The 21,693-nt window shown below is 38.5% G+C and overlaps 1 protein-coding gene across 1 annotated transcript in view; it reads left to right on the plus strand.

The window, feature by feature from the left end:
* The window catches only part of DTNB (dystrobrevin beta), a 225,735-nt gene that overhangs the window by 149,085 nt on the left and 54,957 nt on the right, over window positions 1-21,693 (plus strand). Inside the window, exons 10-11 of the mRNA XM_069495024.1 lie at window positions 3,946-4,023; window positions 19,038-19,127. Of these exons, the coding sequence (XP_069351125.1) occupies window positions 3,946-4,023; window positions 19,038-19,127 (168 nt within the window). The remainder of the gene's footprint in view (window positions 1-3,945; window positions 4,024-19,037; window positions 19,128-21,693) is intronic.

The following is a 21,693-nucleotide window of genomic DNA, read 5'->3' on the forward strand; positions in this document are numbered from 1 at the left end:
GTTTCCTACTCTGGTGTTTCCTAATGAGGATATTGACATCAATATCCACCGAGTAGCCAAAGTAAAAACCTCAGTTATTCTTTACTCCCCAACCTGTGGACTTAATCAGTCACCATATCTTTCCTTTTGTCTCTACCCCACCTTTACTACCACTGTCCACCCTCATAATCACTGATCTGGACAATTGCCATAACCTCTTACCTGGCCTCCCAGCTTCCATTCCCTCCTCCTTCCAAATCTATACTCCATAAATGATTTTTAAATAGGAGTTCTTTAGAAAGAATCCCCTTTCCCCTAGAAATTCAGATTCACTAAACTGAGGGTAGGCCTTGGGTATCTTATTTTACAGAAAGCTTCCCTGATGATTTCTATGCGTACTCCTAATAAAAACCAATATTCTACAAGCTTCTAGAGTTACCTTTTTAAAAACCCAACTATAGTCACATCATTTTTTGGCTTAAAAATGTTCAATGCCTACAGTGTAAAGTCCAGTTTCTTAGCTTGTGATAGAACAAGCTTCATTCACATCCTGGCCCTAATCTACCTTTCAAGATGCATTTTCAACTACTCTCCTCCAGGTGCCTTTGAGTCTAACCAAGTAAGTTAGACCCAATATGCCATGTGCTTTTGGATTTCTGTGCTTTTTTTCATACCATTTCTATGTAGGGTGCCCTTAACTTTTTTCCCTTTATCTGGAAAACTCTTCTCCTCAGCATTATTTCACCTCTGAGGCTTTCCCTGACTGCTCTCCCCTATCATTCCCCCAGGCAGGAGTAACTGCTCTTTATCTGTGACTCCTCAACACGGTCTGTACAGTCGTCCCTCAGTATCCATGGGAGATTGGTTCCAGGACTTCCATGGATACCAAAATCCAAGCATGCTCAAGTTCCTTATATAGAATGACATAGTATTTGCATATAACCTTTGCACATCCTTCCATATACTTTAAATCATCTCTAGATTACTTACTATAATGCCTATTTATCACTTCATTTGTGTGGATTCAACATAGTACTTGGCACATGGCATTTCAAGTTTTGCTTTTTGGAACTTTGTGGAAATTTTTTTCCCCCAAATATCTTATATCTGAAGTTGATTGAACCAACAGATATGGAGGGCTGACTGTACTTGTATTGCTGTGCTCATTACATGGCATTGTGATGATTTGTTTGCATATTTCTTTCCATCTGTATATAGTTAGGTCATTGAGATAAAGATAATATTTTATGAATAAGAGTGCCTCTTTCCCTTTGATTAAGAAGTAACAGATTTTCTCCAAGTCTAAAACCACCTCTTCTGACTAGCAAATTACCTTCTGCCTATATTATCTATCTGCTTCTATCTCTTCATTGAAAAACAGATTGGCATGTCTTATTAACAAAGAAGGAAACTCCCAAATTTCTGGGCCAAGTGATTTTTGGTGGCCATTTGGTATCATGGAACTCATTAGTGTTTAAAGGTACCTTGCTGAGATCTTCACCAAAGGAAGATGATGAACATCTGGTGACATTTTCAGTGTATTCAACTGGTCTTAAATGTTAAAGATTAACAAAACTGATCTGATGAGTTATGCCAGTTCTATCTTTTTAAGTTTCTATAACTTATATCATTAATGTCTACATTACACCTGGAAGTATTCTTTTTAGCTGTGTCTTGCAAGAACCATGAAGTGGTTTTTTTGAGCCAGAAGTCATTTTTGGTGTGTTACACTTAAGAATGCATCTGAGCTATTGGCTTGTACAGTGAATTGTGGCTCTAGTGGAGATCCTATGGTAAAGACCTTTAAGTTTGCACATGCCTCTTTCATCCTGAATTGCAAACACACACCTGTCCCTCCAGCAAAACATGGTAGGAGTTCAGAAAGGGTATGACATTTAGGGGCAGTTCTGATGAGTTTACAGTTTACAATGTAATCATTACTGTCTGGTTTTGAATATGAAAGAAGAGACTTTGATATGTATGTGCTATGATAGTTGAACATGATTTCTGCCAAGAGATGGAGATAATTATAAAAAGTTTTGTGGCATTAGACCAAACAAAATGTTACACATCATGAAATTTTATTACATGGATCCATGTTTAAGGAATTAAAAAAAATTATTATCATTTTTTCCTCTGAGGATGTCAGAAAGGAAATTGAATGCAGTAGTATCTTTAATATTGAAATATACTAGGTAACTGTATTAGATCTGAAAGCAACATGAAAATATCCTTATTTTGAAAATGGGTTGCTAATAATAATATTTAATAATACATTAAAGAACCAAAGCCCATTCTATTTCCAGGACCAGAAAGCTGTTATGATAGATTTGGTTCTTTCATAGGAATTGTCTCCTTGTTGCAGTTGGACAATTAATTTAAAAGAACCAAGGCAAAAATATAAATTTAGGACTAAAAGTAAGCTAATCTCTGTATTCACTTCCATCATTAGTCAACCTAAAACAATTGATTAATTGATTATAACTGAGCAAAGCCACTAGCATTAATAGGCCTGAAAGTTTGGGGACATAATTGGATATCTGTCTGAAAGACAGGTAGTTAGATAAATAACTTAGAATTGAATTCTAGCCTAGAAAGGCACATTTCAATTCTGAATGTCTTACTTAGGGACTTGTCACACAAAGGGAGAAATGAAGAACAATAAGTGTTAAGTATGGCTTAAAAATCAAGAGACCTAAATCTGTTGCCTGCAAATTACTTTCCATCTTGGGTCATCTCCATTAGATGGGAAATAATTTAAAAACAAAATCCTAACTGGAAATGAAATTGGTTATATTTTGAGAAATGCATTATTAGGCAATTTCGTATTGTGGGAACATCATAGAATGTACTTACACAAACTTGGATGGCATAGCCTATTACACACTTAGGCTATATGGTGTAGCCTTTGCTCCTGGGCTACACACCTGTGCAGCATGTAACTGTACTGAATTGGAGGCAATCGTAACAAAATGGTATTTGTGTATCTAACCATATCTAAAAGTAGAAAAGGTATAGTAAAAATGTAGTATTATAATCTATTGTATGCAGTCCATCATTGACTTCACTGTCATTATGCAATGCATGACTGTACTTCTTCCAGTTTAAAAGAGGAAGTGAGAGATTTCCCAGGAGGAGTATTTACCAATGGTCATGTGGCTTCCAATGCAAGACAGAAACTTTTCTAGTGTGGAGGGAGAGGGGTTGAAGAATGGCTGGAAGGCAAGATAATAAGCTCCTTTTGATAATTTGGATTCTTTTATTCAGGGGACATTAAGAGGGAGAAATAGACCCTGAGTCCAGAAAATCAGCAGCTAAAGACAAGTTACCAAAAGTGCTTACCTTCAAATTTAAATTTGGATTAGGTTATAAAACACAGCATTCTAATTAGGGTATAAGTGTATAATTTGGATTCATTGTTAAGATTTGAATAAAGGATTGATAAAAGCTTGTTTGTTTCAGAGTCTTATTTTTGAATTTGATATTTAACACTTCAATTATTTTAGTAAAAAATTTGCAAAGTAAGTCTGAGGGAAGGCTATGAGCTCTAACCAAATCTTGGGAAAAGCATGCTCCTTGATATTAGGACCTTTGTAATGTACAACAAATGCCAAACAACTAGTTATCCTGTACCTAAAATGTAGAGAAATTAGCTGTCTCAGAATTCAGATTCTTATGTACTAAAACTACAAAGCAAAAGCCACCCACGTTACATCCTACGGTAGTGAATTTATAGTTGCTTCTCCTGGTGCCCCCCAGCGCTATGGTCCTGTGGCTTTGTGAGAGAGAACCCCTTCTTGTTGAATTTACTTAGGCTTGAAGTATCGATTTCCACCCCTGCTCCCCGAGGTTCACACTGTGCTTATCGGGAATGATAGTTGGTTCCTTTGCCCTTATCACTTTTTCATTTGTTTCCCTTAGTCATGTTGGTAATTATTAATATAAGGTAAATGTCTTTTCTTTCAGTCCTCCTCGCCCTCTGACTAACATGAATGACACCATGGTTAGCCACATGTCCTCTGGAGTGCCCACTCCCACCAAGAGGTATGTATGTCTGGTGCCTCTGAGTTGGGTCTAGGCCTCTGCTACTGATTTGCAACCTGCCCCCCTCAGAAATGAGGCCTGAGAAGCAGATCGTTCCACAGGACAAAAAGAACTGGCTTGCTTTTTCTTCCCTTGACTGTCGTTTAATATTATTTTCTACTTTTTAATCTTCCCTTTTTTCTCCCACTGACTCATAAATATAGCAATTGAAGTTTGGCTTTGAGTGGTCTCTCGGGTGGAAACTTCGTTTGTGACAAGCAGTGAACAGAGTGTCAAAGCAAATTAGGCATGTTTGACATCTTTTTTTTTTTTTTTTACCTTAAACGATATTTTGATAATCATGAGTTTCAACAGTTTTTCATTTGAGTTCTTTGAGTGTCGAAGATCATTTCTGCTTTCTGATTAGACTATGTAAATTGAATTAATCCCTTATAAAATATTCTCCTAAACCATTCTGTATATGAGTCATAAACATTTAAGTTGAAGGGCCTTTTGAGTCCCACTCTCTAAGTATAGGGAGTTTGCTTTAGGGTCCTTCAAGGAATGAGAAATGTGTACTTCTTTCTCCTCTTTATTTCATTTACTCTTCTCCAAAATTCTCTTAGGCAAGACTTAAAAAGAATGATATGAAAAGGCTTACTTTCTATTTGATTTAAGCTGTTCCATGACCAGAGCAATGCAGAAACTTCCTCAAGGGCACAACCATTAAAGAATTCTTTCTAACAGTCATCACTCCAAAAGAAGAAAAACCACAAAAGACATTCCAACCCACCCAAGTTCTTCTTGGGGGGGGAAAAACACTTTGTTTTGTGCCATATGTCCTGATTGCTTTGGATTAATTCAGCTGTAGAAATGTCATCTGCTTAATGATATTTTGACTTAGTGTATAGTACATAAGACCAACAATGTTTATTCTCATTGGCTAAAACTCCTAGAACAACGTTTCTCAAACTTGACCCTGAGAAGACTCACCCAGGTCACTTGTTAAAAACACAAATTTCTTGGGACATCAGACCCAGTGAATCGGAGTCTCTAAGGATAGGATCTTGAGAAGCCACATTTTTTCTTTCTTTCTTTTTTCTTTTTTTGAGACAGAGTCTTGCTCTGTTGCCTGGGCTAGAGTGCCGTGGCATCAGGCTGGCTCACAGCAACCTCAAACTCCTGGGCTCAAGCAATCCTTCTGTCTCAGCCTCCCGTGTAGCTGGGACTATAGGCATGCACCACCATGCCCGGCTAATTTTTTCTATATATTTTTAGTTGTCCAGCTAATTTCTTTCTATTTTTAGTAGAGACGGGGGTCTCACTCTTGCTCAGGCTGGTCTTGAACTCCTGACCTTGCGCAATCCTCCCACCTCGGCCTCCCAGTGCACTAGGATTACAGATGTGAGCCACCACGCCCGGCCAAGAAGTCACATTTTTAACAAGTGTTTCAGGTGATTCTTATCATGGAGCAAGTTTGTGAAATAGCCTTAGAAGAAAGCTAAGGAGTAAACTAAAGGGCTACCCTGGAAGAGAGGGTTTAAGTGGGACTTAATAAATCAGAGTGACCTGATGGTACAGCATTATCCACATGGAGACTCGAGCTGACCAGGTAAGAGCACTTGCCTGCAGCCTGGTCAGGACACTTCTAGCAGGGAAACAGCCAGCTGCTGCTTTGGGCACAGTTGAGTGGTACAGTGCATTAGAGCATAGAGTTTTTTTTCCCCCTTCTCCTGGTATCCAGCACTTAAAGATGGAACTGGTGGATGGGAAGCTGTTGGCACTGAAGATATGACACCAAGGAGCGTAGACTTTCGAGCCAGGCTGAGTTTGAGTCCTGGCTCTCACCGGACCTTGAACATGTTCTTATCTTCAATTCTTTATCTATAAAATGGGAGCAAAAATAATATCTACCTTGTGGGATTTATATGAGGATTTAATATTTTTATTATTTAGTAAGTAAACTGGAATGAAAGAACAAGTGAGGAAGAGACAGAATGATTTACGAATAATACCCTTTCAAGGAGGAACAGAAAATTTGTGGAAGAATACAAAGCAATTAAACCTGTCCCACCTACCTAGATATTATAATAATATCCTTGCTGTCCTTGGTCTTTAGTTTTTTGTGTTAGACCCAGACTCCAAGTCAGGAATGTTTCCATTTCAAAACCAGGCAGGTGAGGTAGATTAGTGAAAGAATTCAGCACTTAGGTTTTATGTTAATTTTAAGAACACTGTCTATTAAGTAGGGTTTTACTGAGTTCTTCTCATCATTTACTCTGATGAGAATTGTTTTGTCACTCTAAGTCACCTAAGTACATGAGAGTCCTAAGTGCCAGTGATGGGGCACCATATGTAATATGTGCTACACTGAGTGACCACAGCTGAATGTAGCTGCTGACGGCTGTTAGAGGGAGTACAACTTTCTGGACAATGTTTTATTGCTTAAGAAAACTAAAAGAAGGGACTCAGGAGCATTAATAATCACAGTCACCTCTGGAGAGGACTAACCCTTAGGCTTGCTATATTAAGCTCCAGGCTTAATTATAAGTGGCCAGCTGTGATTGTCAGTCACAAAATGGTATCTGCCAGTTTTGAAAGCTGCTTCAGATAATCTAGTATAGCCTAGATTAAGATTTTATTTTAAATTCAGCATTTTAGCTAGCACCTCTTTCTAGATGGAATTAGTCAATCCTAGAGGTGGTTATCATAGCCTATCTAAGGACTAACCAGGTTGAGCTCTGTAACGGATCAAGAAGAGCAGTGACTTAAGTAGGGGCTACATGGGAGCAAGATGCCCCTACCCTACCAATGCAGTCCTTAGGATTTTAGATTTCATTTCTGTTCAGGATGAGATTGTGATATACCATGTGGACATTAATTACATAATTCATAGACTTGGCTTTTCATGGCCCCAGTAACCAAATAGTATAAGTTTCCAGATAGCATTCTATTTATATCTTCAGGGACACCTCAGTTTGTCTTCCCTCCTCTGAATGTGGTCAGACCTGTGTGTCCAGAGTCTGCTGCCTGTGAGCGAGGAGCCTCACCCTACTGAGGCAGGGATCCTCCAGGGGGAAGAGCCATTTGCCAGAAATAAGAGGCTTCCTTTAGAACTCATCATGAGACATAAATCACTGAATTGCATAAGAACATGCACAATAACAAAGGTGCAGGAAAAATTGAAGAGATCCAGTTTCTACCTTTTCAATAGGCAGTGTATATAAAAACATTATAACCTCAGTGGTCAAAAGTAATGCTGTATTAGTCCAAATGAAAGACGATCTCAATGTAAGGGTTCCTTTTTACAGAAGAAGACCTTATAAATGGCAAAGATGCTAGCTATCAAGTGAGATCCTTCTGAGGTTCTACTCTAGGGATTTGCCCTCCATAATATATATATATTTTTTGAGACAGAGATTTCCTTTGTCACCCCAGCTAGAGTGCAGTGGCATCATCATAGCTCACTGCAACCTCAAACTCCTGGACTCAAGCGATCCTCCTCCTGCCTCAGCCTCCTGAATAGCTGGGACTACAGGTGCATGCCACCACACCTGGCTAATTTTTTCTGTTTTTAGTAGAGACAGGATCTCGCTCTTGCTGGTCTCGAACTGCTGACCTCAGGCGGTCCTCCTGCCTCAGCCTCTTAGAGTGCTAGGATTACCAGGCAGGCATGAGCCACCACACTGGCTCATAATATTCTTTAATATCCCCATATTGATATTCTATAACTGAAAAGAAATTTTTTTCTTTGCCTTAAACTAGTTTCTTGAAATTTACTTTCTTTTAAAATCATCAGAATAGTACATTTAAAAACAAACAAGAGAAAACTTACAAAGCTTTAAAACACAGCCTTAAAATCCTCCTCCCCTAACTTTCTTGTAGGCCAGAGTCTGTCCCTCTTTTCCCCCAATGTTCAGAATGTGAATGTGCTACTATGTGCTGTACTGTTGTATTATTCTAAGTCGCCTCCTATTCAGATCACTATGGAAAATGATGCTAATGCTTTTGTATTTGTATTTTTTAAATGTCTTCTAAAGCCTTAGCTTTCATTATTTATGTATACATAACCCTTCACATTCTGTGGGAATTTCATATAACTATGGCAGTAGCAAAACCTTCGATATAAAACTTTGCTTTATGCATTCAGTTGGTATATTAGTTACAACTCTTTTAATTTCAAGTATTAAAATCTGACTTTAAAAGGCACAAATTCATAAAGCAAAGACAAAAGCAAAAAAGGAAAGGCAGGAATGTACAGAGATCACAAAAGCACTTGGAATGCCCCAGGCTGCCCTTCCTCTCTGAGCTGATTCTCTGAGGGTGCTGTCTTTACTCCTTCCCAATGCAGAACAGTGCTGCTGGTGGCTTCAGACGCATACATAGCCTTTCCACTTCAGGGGTTGTGCTTTTCCTCCCTTGCATTAGACAAATCCAAGGAAGGATTCTTGTCTTCCTGGCTTGTGTTATTGCTCATCCTCGTGTATATGGTGGGCCATGCCCATGAAACCTGTGGTGTCAGAGCAGAGGGAGGAACTTCCCCAAGAAGGGCATACTGTCAAGAAAAGAAGAGAAGCCCTGCATGCTGGTGTGTGCCTGTAGTCCCAGCTACTCCAGAGGCTAAAGCAGGAGGATCACTTGAGGCCAGCCTGGGCAACATAGCAAGACCCTGTCTCTAAGAAAGAAAATAAGAAGAAAGAGATCCTGGGAAAGAAAAATAACAGGTTATTGGCAGACTGCTCTTTTGCTACCCAGCTCACAGATGTGTGCAAAAGTGAGTACACATGTATGCACACACACCTTCTCATACACATTTTCACTTCCAGAATTTTCCTTCTTCACAAAAGGCAGCTCTCCATGTAAAGGTACACATGTGCCCACCCCTTCCTGGGAATCTTATCCACTTGCTGTGGAAACCGGGGATCATCTGGATTAAGTCTAGGTATGTCCTTTTGTGATTCATTAACCCATTAAACCATGGACCAAATGATACATTTTAAGCACTCACACACCCAGTATATAAAGGTAAAGATTTGCAAATAGGATAATTGCAATTTTTAAAAGCTGGGAAAAGGAAAGTAACAGGTAACAGGACATATTAAGCCACATTTGCCTGTTTTCTCCTGAAATACCACTAAAGTGACAGTCAAGAGATTAAAAACAACAACAACCAAGACAAAGAAATATGGAAGAGGATACAATACCAACAAAATTTTGGAAGCAGCGAAGCAAATGGATGAGTGGTAACTGTTTTAACCAACGGAGAAAACTAAAACCTAGGCTGACAATGAGAGAAACCCAGAAGAAAACCAACCCCAGAAATTAGGAGGCTTTGGAAATGAGGATTCAGAATGATTGGCTGACAGTCCATGGAGAAGGTATAGGTTTTCAGAAGACACAGCTATAGGCTGCTTTTTTGTGTAGTTCCTGAAAAAAAACTGTTAAGTTTATGTGTAGGTATTAATATATCACACCTCCATTTGCATAGATTTGTTTCAAAAGACCTTTTTTTTCCTCTCTACCACCTCATTTTTATTTCTCTCAAGGGTTAAATAATACTTTCTATCCTGTTTTGTCCCATTTTTGATGATGGTCTTGTAACACCATCTTTGGGTGGGTAACTGGGAAATATTAGAGCCACCAATTGTAAGTAGTCTTAATTGCTAGGAATCTTAAGGGCAAGGTTTTAGGAGTTAGAACTTTTTTACTTTAACTTGTACTTCAGAATCAAGAAAAGTGGTTTTTAAAAGCCAGAAGATGCCACAGTATAAAATTGTTTCTGGACTATAGAAACATGACCAAATGAAGAGATGAGTTAGCTAGATCTGGATAATTTGCTGTAGCTTCTCCATCAGCACTTGCTGCTTCGCCTTACACTTTTATGTATGGAGACAGCTTCTTTTCATAAACCTCATGAATCAACCTCATTTTTTTTTCTTCTGCAGCTTCCTCACCTCTGTCAGCCTTCATATAAATGAAGAGAGTTAGGGCCTTGCTCTCTATCAGGCTTTGGCTTAAGGGAATGTTGTGGCTGGTTTGATCTTCTATCAGACCACTGAAACTTTCTCCCTATCAGCCATAAGGCTGTTTTGCTTTCTTATCATCCTTGTGTTCACTGGAGTAGCACTTTTAATTTCCTTCAACAACTTTTCCTTTGCATTCACAACTTGGCTAATTGTTTGGCTGAAGTGGCCTATAGCTTTTGGCCTATGTCAACTTTAAACTTGCCTTCCTCGCTAAGCTTAATCGTTTCTAGCTTTTGATTTAAAGTGAGAGCTGTGCGACTCTTCCTTTCACTTGAACACTTAGAGGCCATAGTAGGGTTATTAACTGGCCTAATTTCAATATTATTGTGTCTCAGGAAATAGGGAGGCCCAAGGAGATAAAAAGAGAAAGTGGGTGGAGCAGTCAGAACGTACCCATTCTTTGAGTTTGCTGTCCTATATAGGCTTGTATGTTCATGGTGCCCCAAAACAATCACAATAGTAACATCAAAGATCACTGATCACAGATCACCATAACATATAAAAATAATGCAAAGTTTGAAATATTGTGAGAATTACCAAATGTGACACAGAAACATGAAGTAAGCATGTGGTATTGGAAAAATGGTGCCTATGTTATAGATTTGCTCCACTCAGGGTTGCCATAAACCTTCAATTTGTTAAAAAAAAAATGTGAAGTGCGATAAAGTGAAGTGCAATAAAGCGAGATATGCCTGTATTAAAATGGCTTTTTGCCTGGGTGCCAATGTAAAGAGTTTATCTTGTTATCTGCAGAATACAGTAGAATGACAAAAATCACAATCCGCTCATTTCTTAGACTGAGAACAACAGAGATGTTGGGGATCTTGAGAAAGGAGGTAAAATGAAACTGGTCAAGCCGGAAACAATCCACATGTGGACTCAGTGCACAGATGGTCTTCCTCCCTGTGGGATGAGAAAAATCAAGTTTGTTTGCAAAGCAAGAATTAATGAGGGTTTCAAGAAACGACTAGCATGTACTAATTCTTTCTCAAGTCAACACAAAATTTTTTTTTCCTCCAATTTTTTTTGAAAGATGGAAAAGCAGAGTAAGTGAAAATTAACACATAATCTTAGGGAACTGCAGTGTCCTTGGTGCTGGCAGATTTCCAAAACCTATGTGATAGCCTGGGCAGACTGCCAGTTTTCAGCTGCTTCTAGGTTGGGATTAGATTCTGTTTCCATTCAAGCATTTAAGGTAAACCTTTCACCAATTCTAACTCAGATTAGTACAAACAAAGTTTGAGTATTTCCAAGTGCATACTTAGAAACCTTAGTTTGAAAAATTGAAGCTGACACAAGCATAGTAACCAGTAAGTTATTTCTTCCTCTCATTGGACAGAGGTCCTGAACATGACCAAGAGTCACAACTATTATGTGCTGTTAGCGGAGCAGAGTGGAAAGAACAGGTTTGAGGAGAAAAACGATGGGTTCGGTGTTGTCATGTTCAAATTGAGATGGCTGGATACTAGGAGTGAAGACAGGCTTTGTAGGTTTTGGATGTGGGGAGCTGAGGAATAGGGTGGGTAATTTTCCAGATTTCTTCATGGCTTGAATTAAAGTACTCTTGGTCAAAACACAGGAGGAAGATTTGGGCAGGAAGATAGCAAGGTTATATTGAATTAGGGGTGCCTGTGGGACACCAGGAAACCAGACCATAGCATGAGTTTTTGTAATCCGGATTCTTCCAACTACCTCAGATTCATACCAGCAAAGGAAATGCAAATACTTAGTCCCAACAAATGACCAATAGAAGATACACTTGTGCACACTCACATACTCACACTTACTTTTTCCACCACCATCCCCCACAGCATACTCTTCCTCTCTATGTGCATGTCTCTGTCTCCCTCTGATACACACATGAACACACACAAACATATTCTTTTTTTACACATTTTTACATGTGCTCTGGAGGTTTTTAACTTAAATGCCTCTTGACCTTATCTCCTCTTTAGAAGCTGACTCAGCATAGTTGCTGCTCTCAAGTGATGGTGGTGTACCACAGCCTTGCTTCAGATGACAGTTTCTGTAGCAGTGGTGAAATCCCCGTGGTGATCCAGCCTGGACCTACTATGTTTAACCATAGATTTTTTTTTTTTACTCCTTTTAATATCAAACTATTAAAATATTTCAGGTTACTTCAGCTAGTAAAGCAAATATTTAAAGCAAATTAGTGCTGTGGACAGTTCTTAACTTTTTCATGGATCGTATTAGGAAACCTCCAGTCTCCTCCCCACTTCACCCCCAATGCAGTCTTTTCTTTGCAACCAGAGGAATTTTTTCTGAAATGCAAATCTGATTATGTTATCCTGTTTAAAACTTTCCAATGGCTCTTTTCTACAGCACTTTCTAATCGCATGGAAATGTTTTGTGCTAACCAGTAGAGAGCCACTACCCACCTGTGGCCATTGAGCACTTGAAATGTGACTAATGTAGCAGAGAAAATGAATGTTTTATTTTATTTTTTTGGAATTTAAGTAGCCATATGTAACTGGTGGCAGCACAATTCTACAGGATGAAGTCCCCGTTCCTCAGTGTGGCTCACAAGGCCATTTCTAAACTGACCCTTGCCAGCCCCTCCAGCCCCACTTCATCCCACTCTCTCTGCTCGGCATCCATGCTTAGAAGCCCCCCAAGCAGAGGGCTGTGGTGCCACTTCTGCCTGTGGTGCGTCCCCATCCTTTCCCCTGGTCCTCCTCTCATTGTCATCTGATTCTTCCTTCTCGGCTTATCCTTGACTCCTCCAGGAAGCCTTCCCTGGCACCCTAAAGTAATACTAAGTGTTCTTCCTCTGTGAGCTGGAGTGTCTTGTACTCACCATTGTATTGTGGTTACCTGGTTGTTCGATGCCCTTCTAGGTAATAAGCTCCTTGACGGTGAGGACTCCCCAGGCTTTATCCAGAAACTAATTAATTCCTTCTCTCCAGATCTTCCTGCGGCTGCCCCTTAATCAGTGCTTCCTCTGCTAGGAAAGGGATTTTCTGTTCCAGTTATTAATATTTCAAATAAATAACATAACATTGCCTGCTTGTTCCATTCAGAGCAGAGAAATAAAGAAGAAAGCTATTATTTTTCTGTTATATATACATGTAATATTGCATTGCATTTCATGTGACTGTCTTGTAGGAAACTGAACTGATTACTAGACTTTTATGTACTAGACTTGATTGATAGGGGGCCCTTACCTCACTGAGCTTATTTACTTAAGAGAAAATATACATGATGCATGGATGGGAGAGGTGGGGGAAGAAAGCAGAAGAACTATATAAGTTTTCATTATGATTTCTATTTGGCAAAGATTTTTGATGCATTTAGTATTGGGAAGGAGGTCATTTGGCAAATTGAGATAACTTCATCACCTCACCATCTCATCAAGATGAGATTCCTCTCGATCTATTCATGTAGGAAAGGTGAATGGTGGTGGATGGCTCTTACAGAGCCCTATGTTACTCCAGCCACTTAATCCTGTCCTTACTCTCTACAGAGAAACTGTAGCGAACCTGGCACATCAGTGGGCTTATTTGTCTCTCTCACAGGCTCTCACTGAACAGCATAATTTTTTCTCATTCGCTTGTAATACAGTGAGGACACAGACTGCACTCCTTCCCCGAAACAGAGTTGATTGAATCAGGCTGTAGCCCATAGGGCAGAGAGCTGTCATGAGGATGTCTCCCCCCGACTCCTTTCCCTCTGTGTAGGTTATAGTCCTTTGGGGAGGGTTAATCCAGACAGATCTCTCCACACTAATGCCTTGACATTGTGGCTTTTTTTAGTGACAGAAGAGAAAAGAAACTTATTTGCTCTGAGAATTATTTATGGTGTGCTGCAGGATCACATGTTAAAGAAGAGTGACATTTCTTGCCCTGTGGATCTGAGTCTCAGGCATTTGGAAACCAGTTAATATGTTTTACTACACATTAATAAATGTGTTTCTACATATTATATTGATATAACAGGACATAATGTGGCACACTGTGATCCAAAGCCATTGTCTTCTACAAGAACTCTACTTTAAAAATGCCACTTTCAGTGCTAATCCCTATCCTGTATTCACTCACACAGGATTTTCTTGCTAAAGTCACCGATTTTTCTGGGTGTTTAGATTTTAACTAGAATCTTTCTGTATTTCTTCCTGCTCCCTTGGTGGGTCCCACCACAAATTTCTCCTGCTGTGACAAGACTACTGATATCTCCTCCAAACATCAGGACTTCCCAGATTCAGAAAATTGTCTTATAATTTACTGTTGGAATCAGCTGGCTTTGCACATTTATTGTAGTGGACACTGAAATGCTCTCTGAGCTTCTCACATAGCATTTCTATTAGATTTTCTGTGTGGTGTCTTCCTTCAGGTGTCTTGGTTTATTTGAAGTTTTGGAGACCAGTCGATGTGAAAGGTGACAGTGGTCTTTTCTCCTCCTAGTCTTACATTTTAGCAGAGGGAAAAAGAAAAGAAGTAGATTGAAGTTTAGGTTGAAATAGACTGGACTGAAAGGGATTGCAAGTGGCTGAAGTAACCCTAAATTCCAGTGTGGAGCTAATGTTTGGTCTCTTCCTTCCTGGGTTTCCTAACTCTTGTCTTGGGCCTTCTTCCCTACGCTCCCATTTTAGTGATCCCACATCTGATCTCCTACCCAAATCAGTCTGTACTACAAATTACTAAAAAATGGTCTGATGTAAGAAACAACTTTTTTAAAAGAAATTAGATAATAAGTAGTGTAGGATTGATCCCTGGGGGAAGGGAAGCAAATGAGGAGACCTCTATGATTGTTCAGGCTTCCTTCCTGGAGGCATTTGCCAAGCTCTAGTATAGAATACAGGCAGAGCAAGACAGTCTTGCTGAGATAAGAACACAGAAATTGGAGTTTGGGGAGGCTGGAATTTCCCAGGCATAATACCAGAGAGGAGGAAGCTATGCAGAGGATGAACTCCATAAATCTGCGTAGAGGTCCCCTTGAGTCTTTTGCTGAAAACTGAGCTATATTTGCGTAGAACAAGACTTGACAAGACCAGGTAAAGAACAACTTCCTGGGAAAGAACAACTCGTGGGGAACTGAACACAGAACAACTACCTGAGTTCACACAGATGTTTGAGTTCCAACCAATCAGAGTAAAAAGACATCATTGAATACTTGGGACATTCAGTAAAGGCCCCAGAAAGGCCACACCTTAGGAGCAGGGCCAAAATAGCCCTAGATAAAGGTTACTCTAAAGATGTACTAATGAAGCTTAAACACACGCCTCAAAAGAATCAAGCTGGTCCGCAAGTAAATTAACTGACTACTGGATTCTTTAAAGGAAGACAACAAAATCCAGATATTCAACAACATAAATTCACCATTTCTATCATCCAGTGAAAAGTTAGAAGACATAGGAAAAAGCAGGAATGTAGGACCTGAAACCAGGAGAAAAATTAGTCAATAGAACCAGGGCCAGAAATGACAGACATGATGCAATTAGCAGACATGGACTTTAGAATAGCCATGACAAATATCAAGAATGTAAAGGCAGATATGAACATAATGAGGAGAGAAATGGAAGAAATAAAAAAGAACCAAATGTAAATGTAAATAGGAATTTTCTGCATACATGTTCTACTTCAATAAAAATTTTAAAATAAAAAAATGGAGCTCCTAGAGTTGAAAGGGATAATATCTGAAATGAAAAGTCAATGGATGGACTCAACAGTAGATCAGAAATTGCAGAAGAAAGGTTCACTGAATTTAAAGGTGTAGCAATACAAACTATCCAAAATGAAGCACAAAGAGAAAAATGGCTGAGAAATGAAGAGGCTTGTTGACCTGTATTTCAATGTCAAGCAGTCTAACAGGGGAGAGAAAAAAATATTTAAGGAAAAATGTTTTCCAAATTTTCAAATAAATTTTTACGACTTTGACAAAAACTGTAAACGTACAGATATAAGAAGCTCTCTGTGTAAGCAGGGTAGACACAGAGAAAACCATACCAAGACACATCAGTATCAAATTGCTGAAAACCAGTGATAAAGAGGACATACTAAAAGCAGCTAGAGACAAAAAGACATGTTACACATAAGGAAGCAAAGATAAGAATTATTGATGACTTCTCATTAACAATACAAGCCACGTTCTCACTTATAAGTGGGAGCTAAATCGTGTACACATGGCCGCAGTGTATGGAATGATGGACAGTGGAGACTTGGCAGGTGCAGGGGTCAGAGGAGGTGGATGATGGGAAGTTATGTAATGGGTACGATGTATGTTATTCAGGTGATGGATACCCTGAAAGCCCTCATTTCACCACTAGGCAATCTATGGATGTAACAGAATTATACTTATACCCCATTAATTTATACCAAAAAAAGAAAACACAAAAAACAATGCAAGCCAGAACAAAATGAAATGGTACCATGAGAGCACGGAAAGAACTTATTTTTCTTCAGTTTAAAATGTACATTTCCTAGCTTTATCTACTGGAAAGGCCCAGAAGCAGTGACAACCTAGGAACAGTGAGCACCTTAGTACCCTAATTATGGTCCCTAAATATTCTTTCCCAGTAAAGGGAACTAGGGATCCTTAGAAGAATGATTGATTCCCAGTCTTGGGCAGGATACAAGACAAAATGGGGGCATCTTATTGTGCCAGAAAGGAAGAAGGCTAATAAGGTCTAATGGATATATCAAAAGAACACAGGAGGCTACCAACAGGGGCTCCCACTGGCTAATGGTAGGATAATTTGAGCATCCAAAAGATGATTGGAATGAATTGAAGCACATCAGATGTATAAAAATTCATGAATTCATAATGATACTTAAAAAATCTTTGATAACTATCGGATGTTACTAGTGCACTAACTCATTGTTCTGACTGTTGTTAAATAATGGGAAATATCAACCATCTATTTTACCTTTCCGTAATGGGTAGTATTTCAAGATAAACAAATAGAGGAAGTTAATAAGTGCATAAAATTGGAAAAGTCAGCATTTTGTTGCCCCTAATGAAATAATGAATCTAGGCAAGAATCATCAGTAAATGGTAAACCCATTAGGTGAAAAATTGATGGAGGACTTTATAATGGGTAGATGTTGACCAATAACATCTGAATCTACTGGTCAATATTTATATTACATTACATTATGTGCCTCCTTTTTGATTTATAAGTATACTGTATTCCCTGTGACAGATTCTTGCCACTTACCAAAATCAAAATACAGATGGTCTCCAATGTTTCAATTTAGGATTTTTCGACTTACAGCAGTGCAGAAGCAATACACATGTGATAGAAACTGTACTTCAGGTACCCATACCATCATTCTGTTTTTCACTTTCAGTACAGTATTCAACAAATTGCATGAGCTATTCAACACCTTATTATAAAATTAGACGATTTTGCCCAACTGTAGGCTAATGTAAGTGTTTTGAGCACATTTAAGGTAGGCTAAGCTAAGCTAGGATGTTTGGTAGCATTTTAAAGATATTTTCAACTTAAGATGAGTTTATTAGGATGTAATTCCATCATAAGTTGAGGGGCATCTGTAAAAGCAAAAACTGTAGTCAAGCATCTAGATCTAACCACAGGGGATAGAGAAACAAGTTAAATGACACCATAGGAAACAATTCAAATCCAGAATGTTGGTTAGTCTACAAGATAACCTACTTTCTTTACAAATAAATGACATAAAAGAAACAGGGAAAAGAGAATGGTTATAGGTTAAAAACAGAAACATATCAATCAAATACAAACATAAAAGAACCTTGTTTAGATTTTTTTTTAATATTTGTTGTACACTTTATTTCTATTATTACATTGTAATATATAATGAAATAATTATACAACTCATATCGGTTGAAGACCCTTGCTCTAAATGATTAGGCAAGTCTTTTAAAAGCTGTCTCAGTCCAGTGCTTTAAAAGATACCATTCATTCACAGCCACAAAAGTAATACAAATTAGTATTTTAAGGGAGGCACAATTTAGATTAAGTAAAAATAGAACAATTATTCCTCAAATGAGACTACTTATGCCTTAGTTTAAAACATTGCAACCAAATAGATCTTGATTTTAACTATAAAAGGACATTTTTTTAAGACTTGAGGACAATTTCATATGGACTGGGATATTAAAACATTCTTGTCATTTTTTTTTTTTTTTTGGTGTGATAATGGCATTGAGATTATGTGAAATGTTTTCACTGTCTGAGAGAGGTTCAGGCTCCAGTACTCCCTGGTGAAATCACTGCCTGGGATCCGCTTTAGCTACCCTTCTCTGCACAGAAAGTTAGGGGAAGGAAGAATAAATTAAACAAAATTGACAAAATGTTGATATTCATTCAAGTTTCATGATGGGTACATGAGGAGTAGTTATTAGATTACTCTCTCTTGTGCAGATTTTAACATTTCTGTAGTAAAAAGTTAAAAAAAAAGACCATGTGCTTAAGGACCTTCCATATATTATAAGAGAAAGCTCACTCAGAAAGAATAGTGTTATCATACAATTCTAACGAGTTTGGGTCAAGTACCAATTATGTGGAAGAAAATAGTCTGATGCTAAAGACTATTTTATTTCCTTATAGAAATAAAAATATTTAACTGGTAACATAATACTGAAAATTCTTAATATAGAGAAAAGCTATAAAGGCATAACATTAGGGGATTGTAATATATTTAACAGATTCACTGTGCCTCAGTTGTCCTGCCAGAGGGCATTCCCTTAAAAGTATATCCATCACGGAGCCCAGAACCTGGACAAAAGTGGTAAGTGAAGCTCCTGGTGACTCCTTAGGAAGTCCTTCTCAAGGACTGTGATGTCATTCAGCCAAAGCCATTCCTAAAGGACTGCTTTTGTCAAAAGATTTGCAAGACGGATACCTGATGGTGTAATATCATATTCCATTATGCATTTTGGTTTTTTACTGTTTTCTTTATCATAATTTATTTTTTAAATTTTTCTTTGACATTTGCTCATTTTAATCCATGTTCATTTCTTCCTCTGTGTTTGTGTTGCCCTTGCTGTCTTTGCCTCCATTGTTCCTAGGTTACAGTATAGCCAGGATATACCCAGTCACTTGGCCGATGAGCATGCGCTGATAGCCTCCTATGTGGCCCGTCTGCAGCACTGTGCACGGTCAGTGGTGGTGCAGCAGCAGCAGGCGGGTAGCCCGGGGTTGATCAGAGGGAGGGAGAGCTATGTTGCCTGGGGTTGCCAGCTGGAAAAATCTCTGCATGTGGGGTTTTTCTTGAGCAGCTACCAGCTATGTTTGGCAGAGTTAAAATAATCGCTAAAACATTAGCTTCTACAAGAGAGGGAGCCTTGCCAAGCCCAGGCACTTACCTAAATATACAGTCAGAAATTCTCCCTTAAACCAAGGTTCACTTCCTTAAGCTTACACTTAAAGAGTACATCAGCCTCTGAGAGAGATCTGCAGTTCCAAAGATGTAACATTCACAGAGGTATTTGATGCAGCCTCTTCCTGTTCATTCTTACCTAAATAATGAAATCTTTCTATTGACATTCAAAGGTTGATCAACTCACATATAGCTCACTTTTTCTAATCTGGGGGCTTTGTTACCATCACTCAGCAGAAATCTGTCATTGTTGATTATTTAAACCAATGATTCCCAGCAGTGGTATTGGATCATTGTTACCTGAGAGGCTTTTTTCCCAAACTACATATACCTCCTTCTATTATAATAATTATGTATATTATAATAGCTCCACATACCCCTCACCCTGAAAACTACTATGGTAGTGACTCACTGTTAATATGGGAATGTGACTGATTCTTCAGTGGGTTGGAATGGAAAAACATTTGATAACTGTTAACTATAGTAAAGTTAATCCTTTTTTTAAAAGAGTTAATACCGAACAAAGTGCTATTCCATTTAGGCAGACCTTAAGCCTCCTGCCCACTCTATGCCCACACCCACCACCATTCCTCCAGGAGGATGACAGGTAAAGTTTAAATAACTAAAGCCATCCTTCCCCGTAACAGCAAAGAGGAGTCACGTTGCCAAACAACCTGTAAAACCCTGCTTTAAGATTCTTATTCTTAGAGAGAAAAACATAATTTATAACCTACACACATAACAGAGGCTGGAGCCTTAAATTTTTATCTTAGTTTTGTCCATAGCATGCCATAACTCCTTAGGGAAGTCATCTGACCTCACTCCTACTCCCCATGATAACAGAAGAATAAATTAATAATCAGTGAGGAAATATACATGTGAAAAGGACTTTTTAATATTATGCATTGTACCACTTCCCATACTTTTCCCAGTATACTGAATAACATCATTATTCTGGGGCATTTAACCTATCCCTAAAACCTTTGAGAAATTGTAGGTACTCTAGCATCCCAAGTATGTTTAATAGGCTTACCCTATAGGAGGGAAGGAAGGGGCTGATAATTGTGCAATGTAGCAAGAATGCCTCATTATCCAACAGATGATTTTTGTACACGCTGTCCCAGCCTCTTGGTCTCTAGGAATACAGTTGTTTCACCCCAGGTAGGACAAATTATGTTTGCCCTTACTAATTAAAAGTTTCCATGATAAAAATAGCAGTAGAATGTTTGACATTACCTAGTAATTTAGCCCAAGAAGATTTATGGTAGGTTTAGCCCAGGTCCTCAAGTCTTACCTAGGCTCCCAGAGCACAAATCGGTGGCCAGTAGGAGAATATGGTGAGTGGCCCTGGGAGAATATGATGAGTGGGTAAGTATTACATCTCTTCTTGATTTATAGTCTAAGGACCTGAGCCTCACATTTCCTCAAAGAAGTCAGAAATTTCCTAGTTAACTATTCTGAAAATGAATGTCAACTCAAACAGAAGAATAAGGAGCCTTTCTCATTGCCCCAAAATAATTTTTATTGGCCTTAAAACCTCTCAACACCACACGGTTCTAGTTTCTGGCTAGAAAGCATAGCCAATTAAAGCAGCCATGTCATCCATACTCATGTATAGACAAATAGGATTAACCTTCCTAAGGAGATGGAATGTGATAGAGAAAAAGGAGCTCTTTTGCACAGAGGAACCTCTTGCATCCCTTATCAAATAAGAGAGGTCAGCCACTTTAGGCCCCACTTCGTAGGCTACCAGTCCCTCTATGATATTATCTACTTATATTGTTAAACATTCATTTTTGTTGTTTTTTAATTTAAAAAATAAAGATAGGTCTCTTATTTCAGACAGACACCTTTAAGGTAAAAATATTATAGTTCTTCTCTGACCTTGGTGGGGACTTGACCCATCAGTACTCAAACCAACTGATGGTAGCATGTTCTTATTACCAGGTCATCTTTTGAGAGGATGATTATACATGCTGGAGACTGACATTTGCACACCTGAAGTTATAGTGTTGACAAATGTCATAGTCAGAAAACTTAAAGCACATTTTTAAAAGTTCATCCTTCAACTTTGACTAAGTTAAGCTTAAAGAATTAGCCACAGAGATAAAAACAGGGAAAAAAATCTAGAAACAGTACAGCCAATTCTCTACATGAAAATGTCAGCCAGCTCTTTATTGATTTAGCCTCACCCTTCCCAGATTCCCTCAGTAATTATAACAAGGTTTGTTGAGTATTGAACTCATGTCTTTACATTTTTACATATTACTTGTCATACTGCTAAATTCTGATCAAGGGATTTTAGAAACTCTAAGAATGTAGGGCCAAAGTAGAGGCAAGCCACA

This window comes from Eulemur rufifrons, chromosome 19, assembly GCF_041146395.1.
Source record: "Eulemur rufifrons isolate Redbay chromosome 19, OSU_ERuf_1, whole genome shotgun sequence".
NCBI classification, from domain to species: domain Eukaryota; kingdom Metazoa; phylum Chordata; class Mammalia; order Primates; family Lemuridae; genus Eulemur; species Eulemur rufifrons.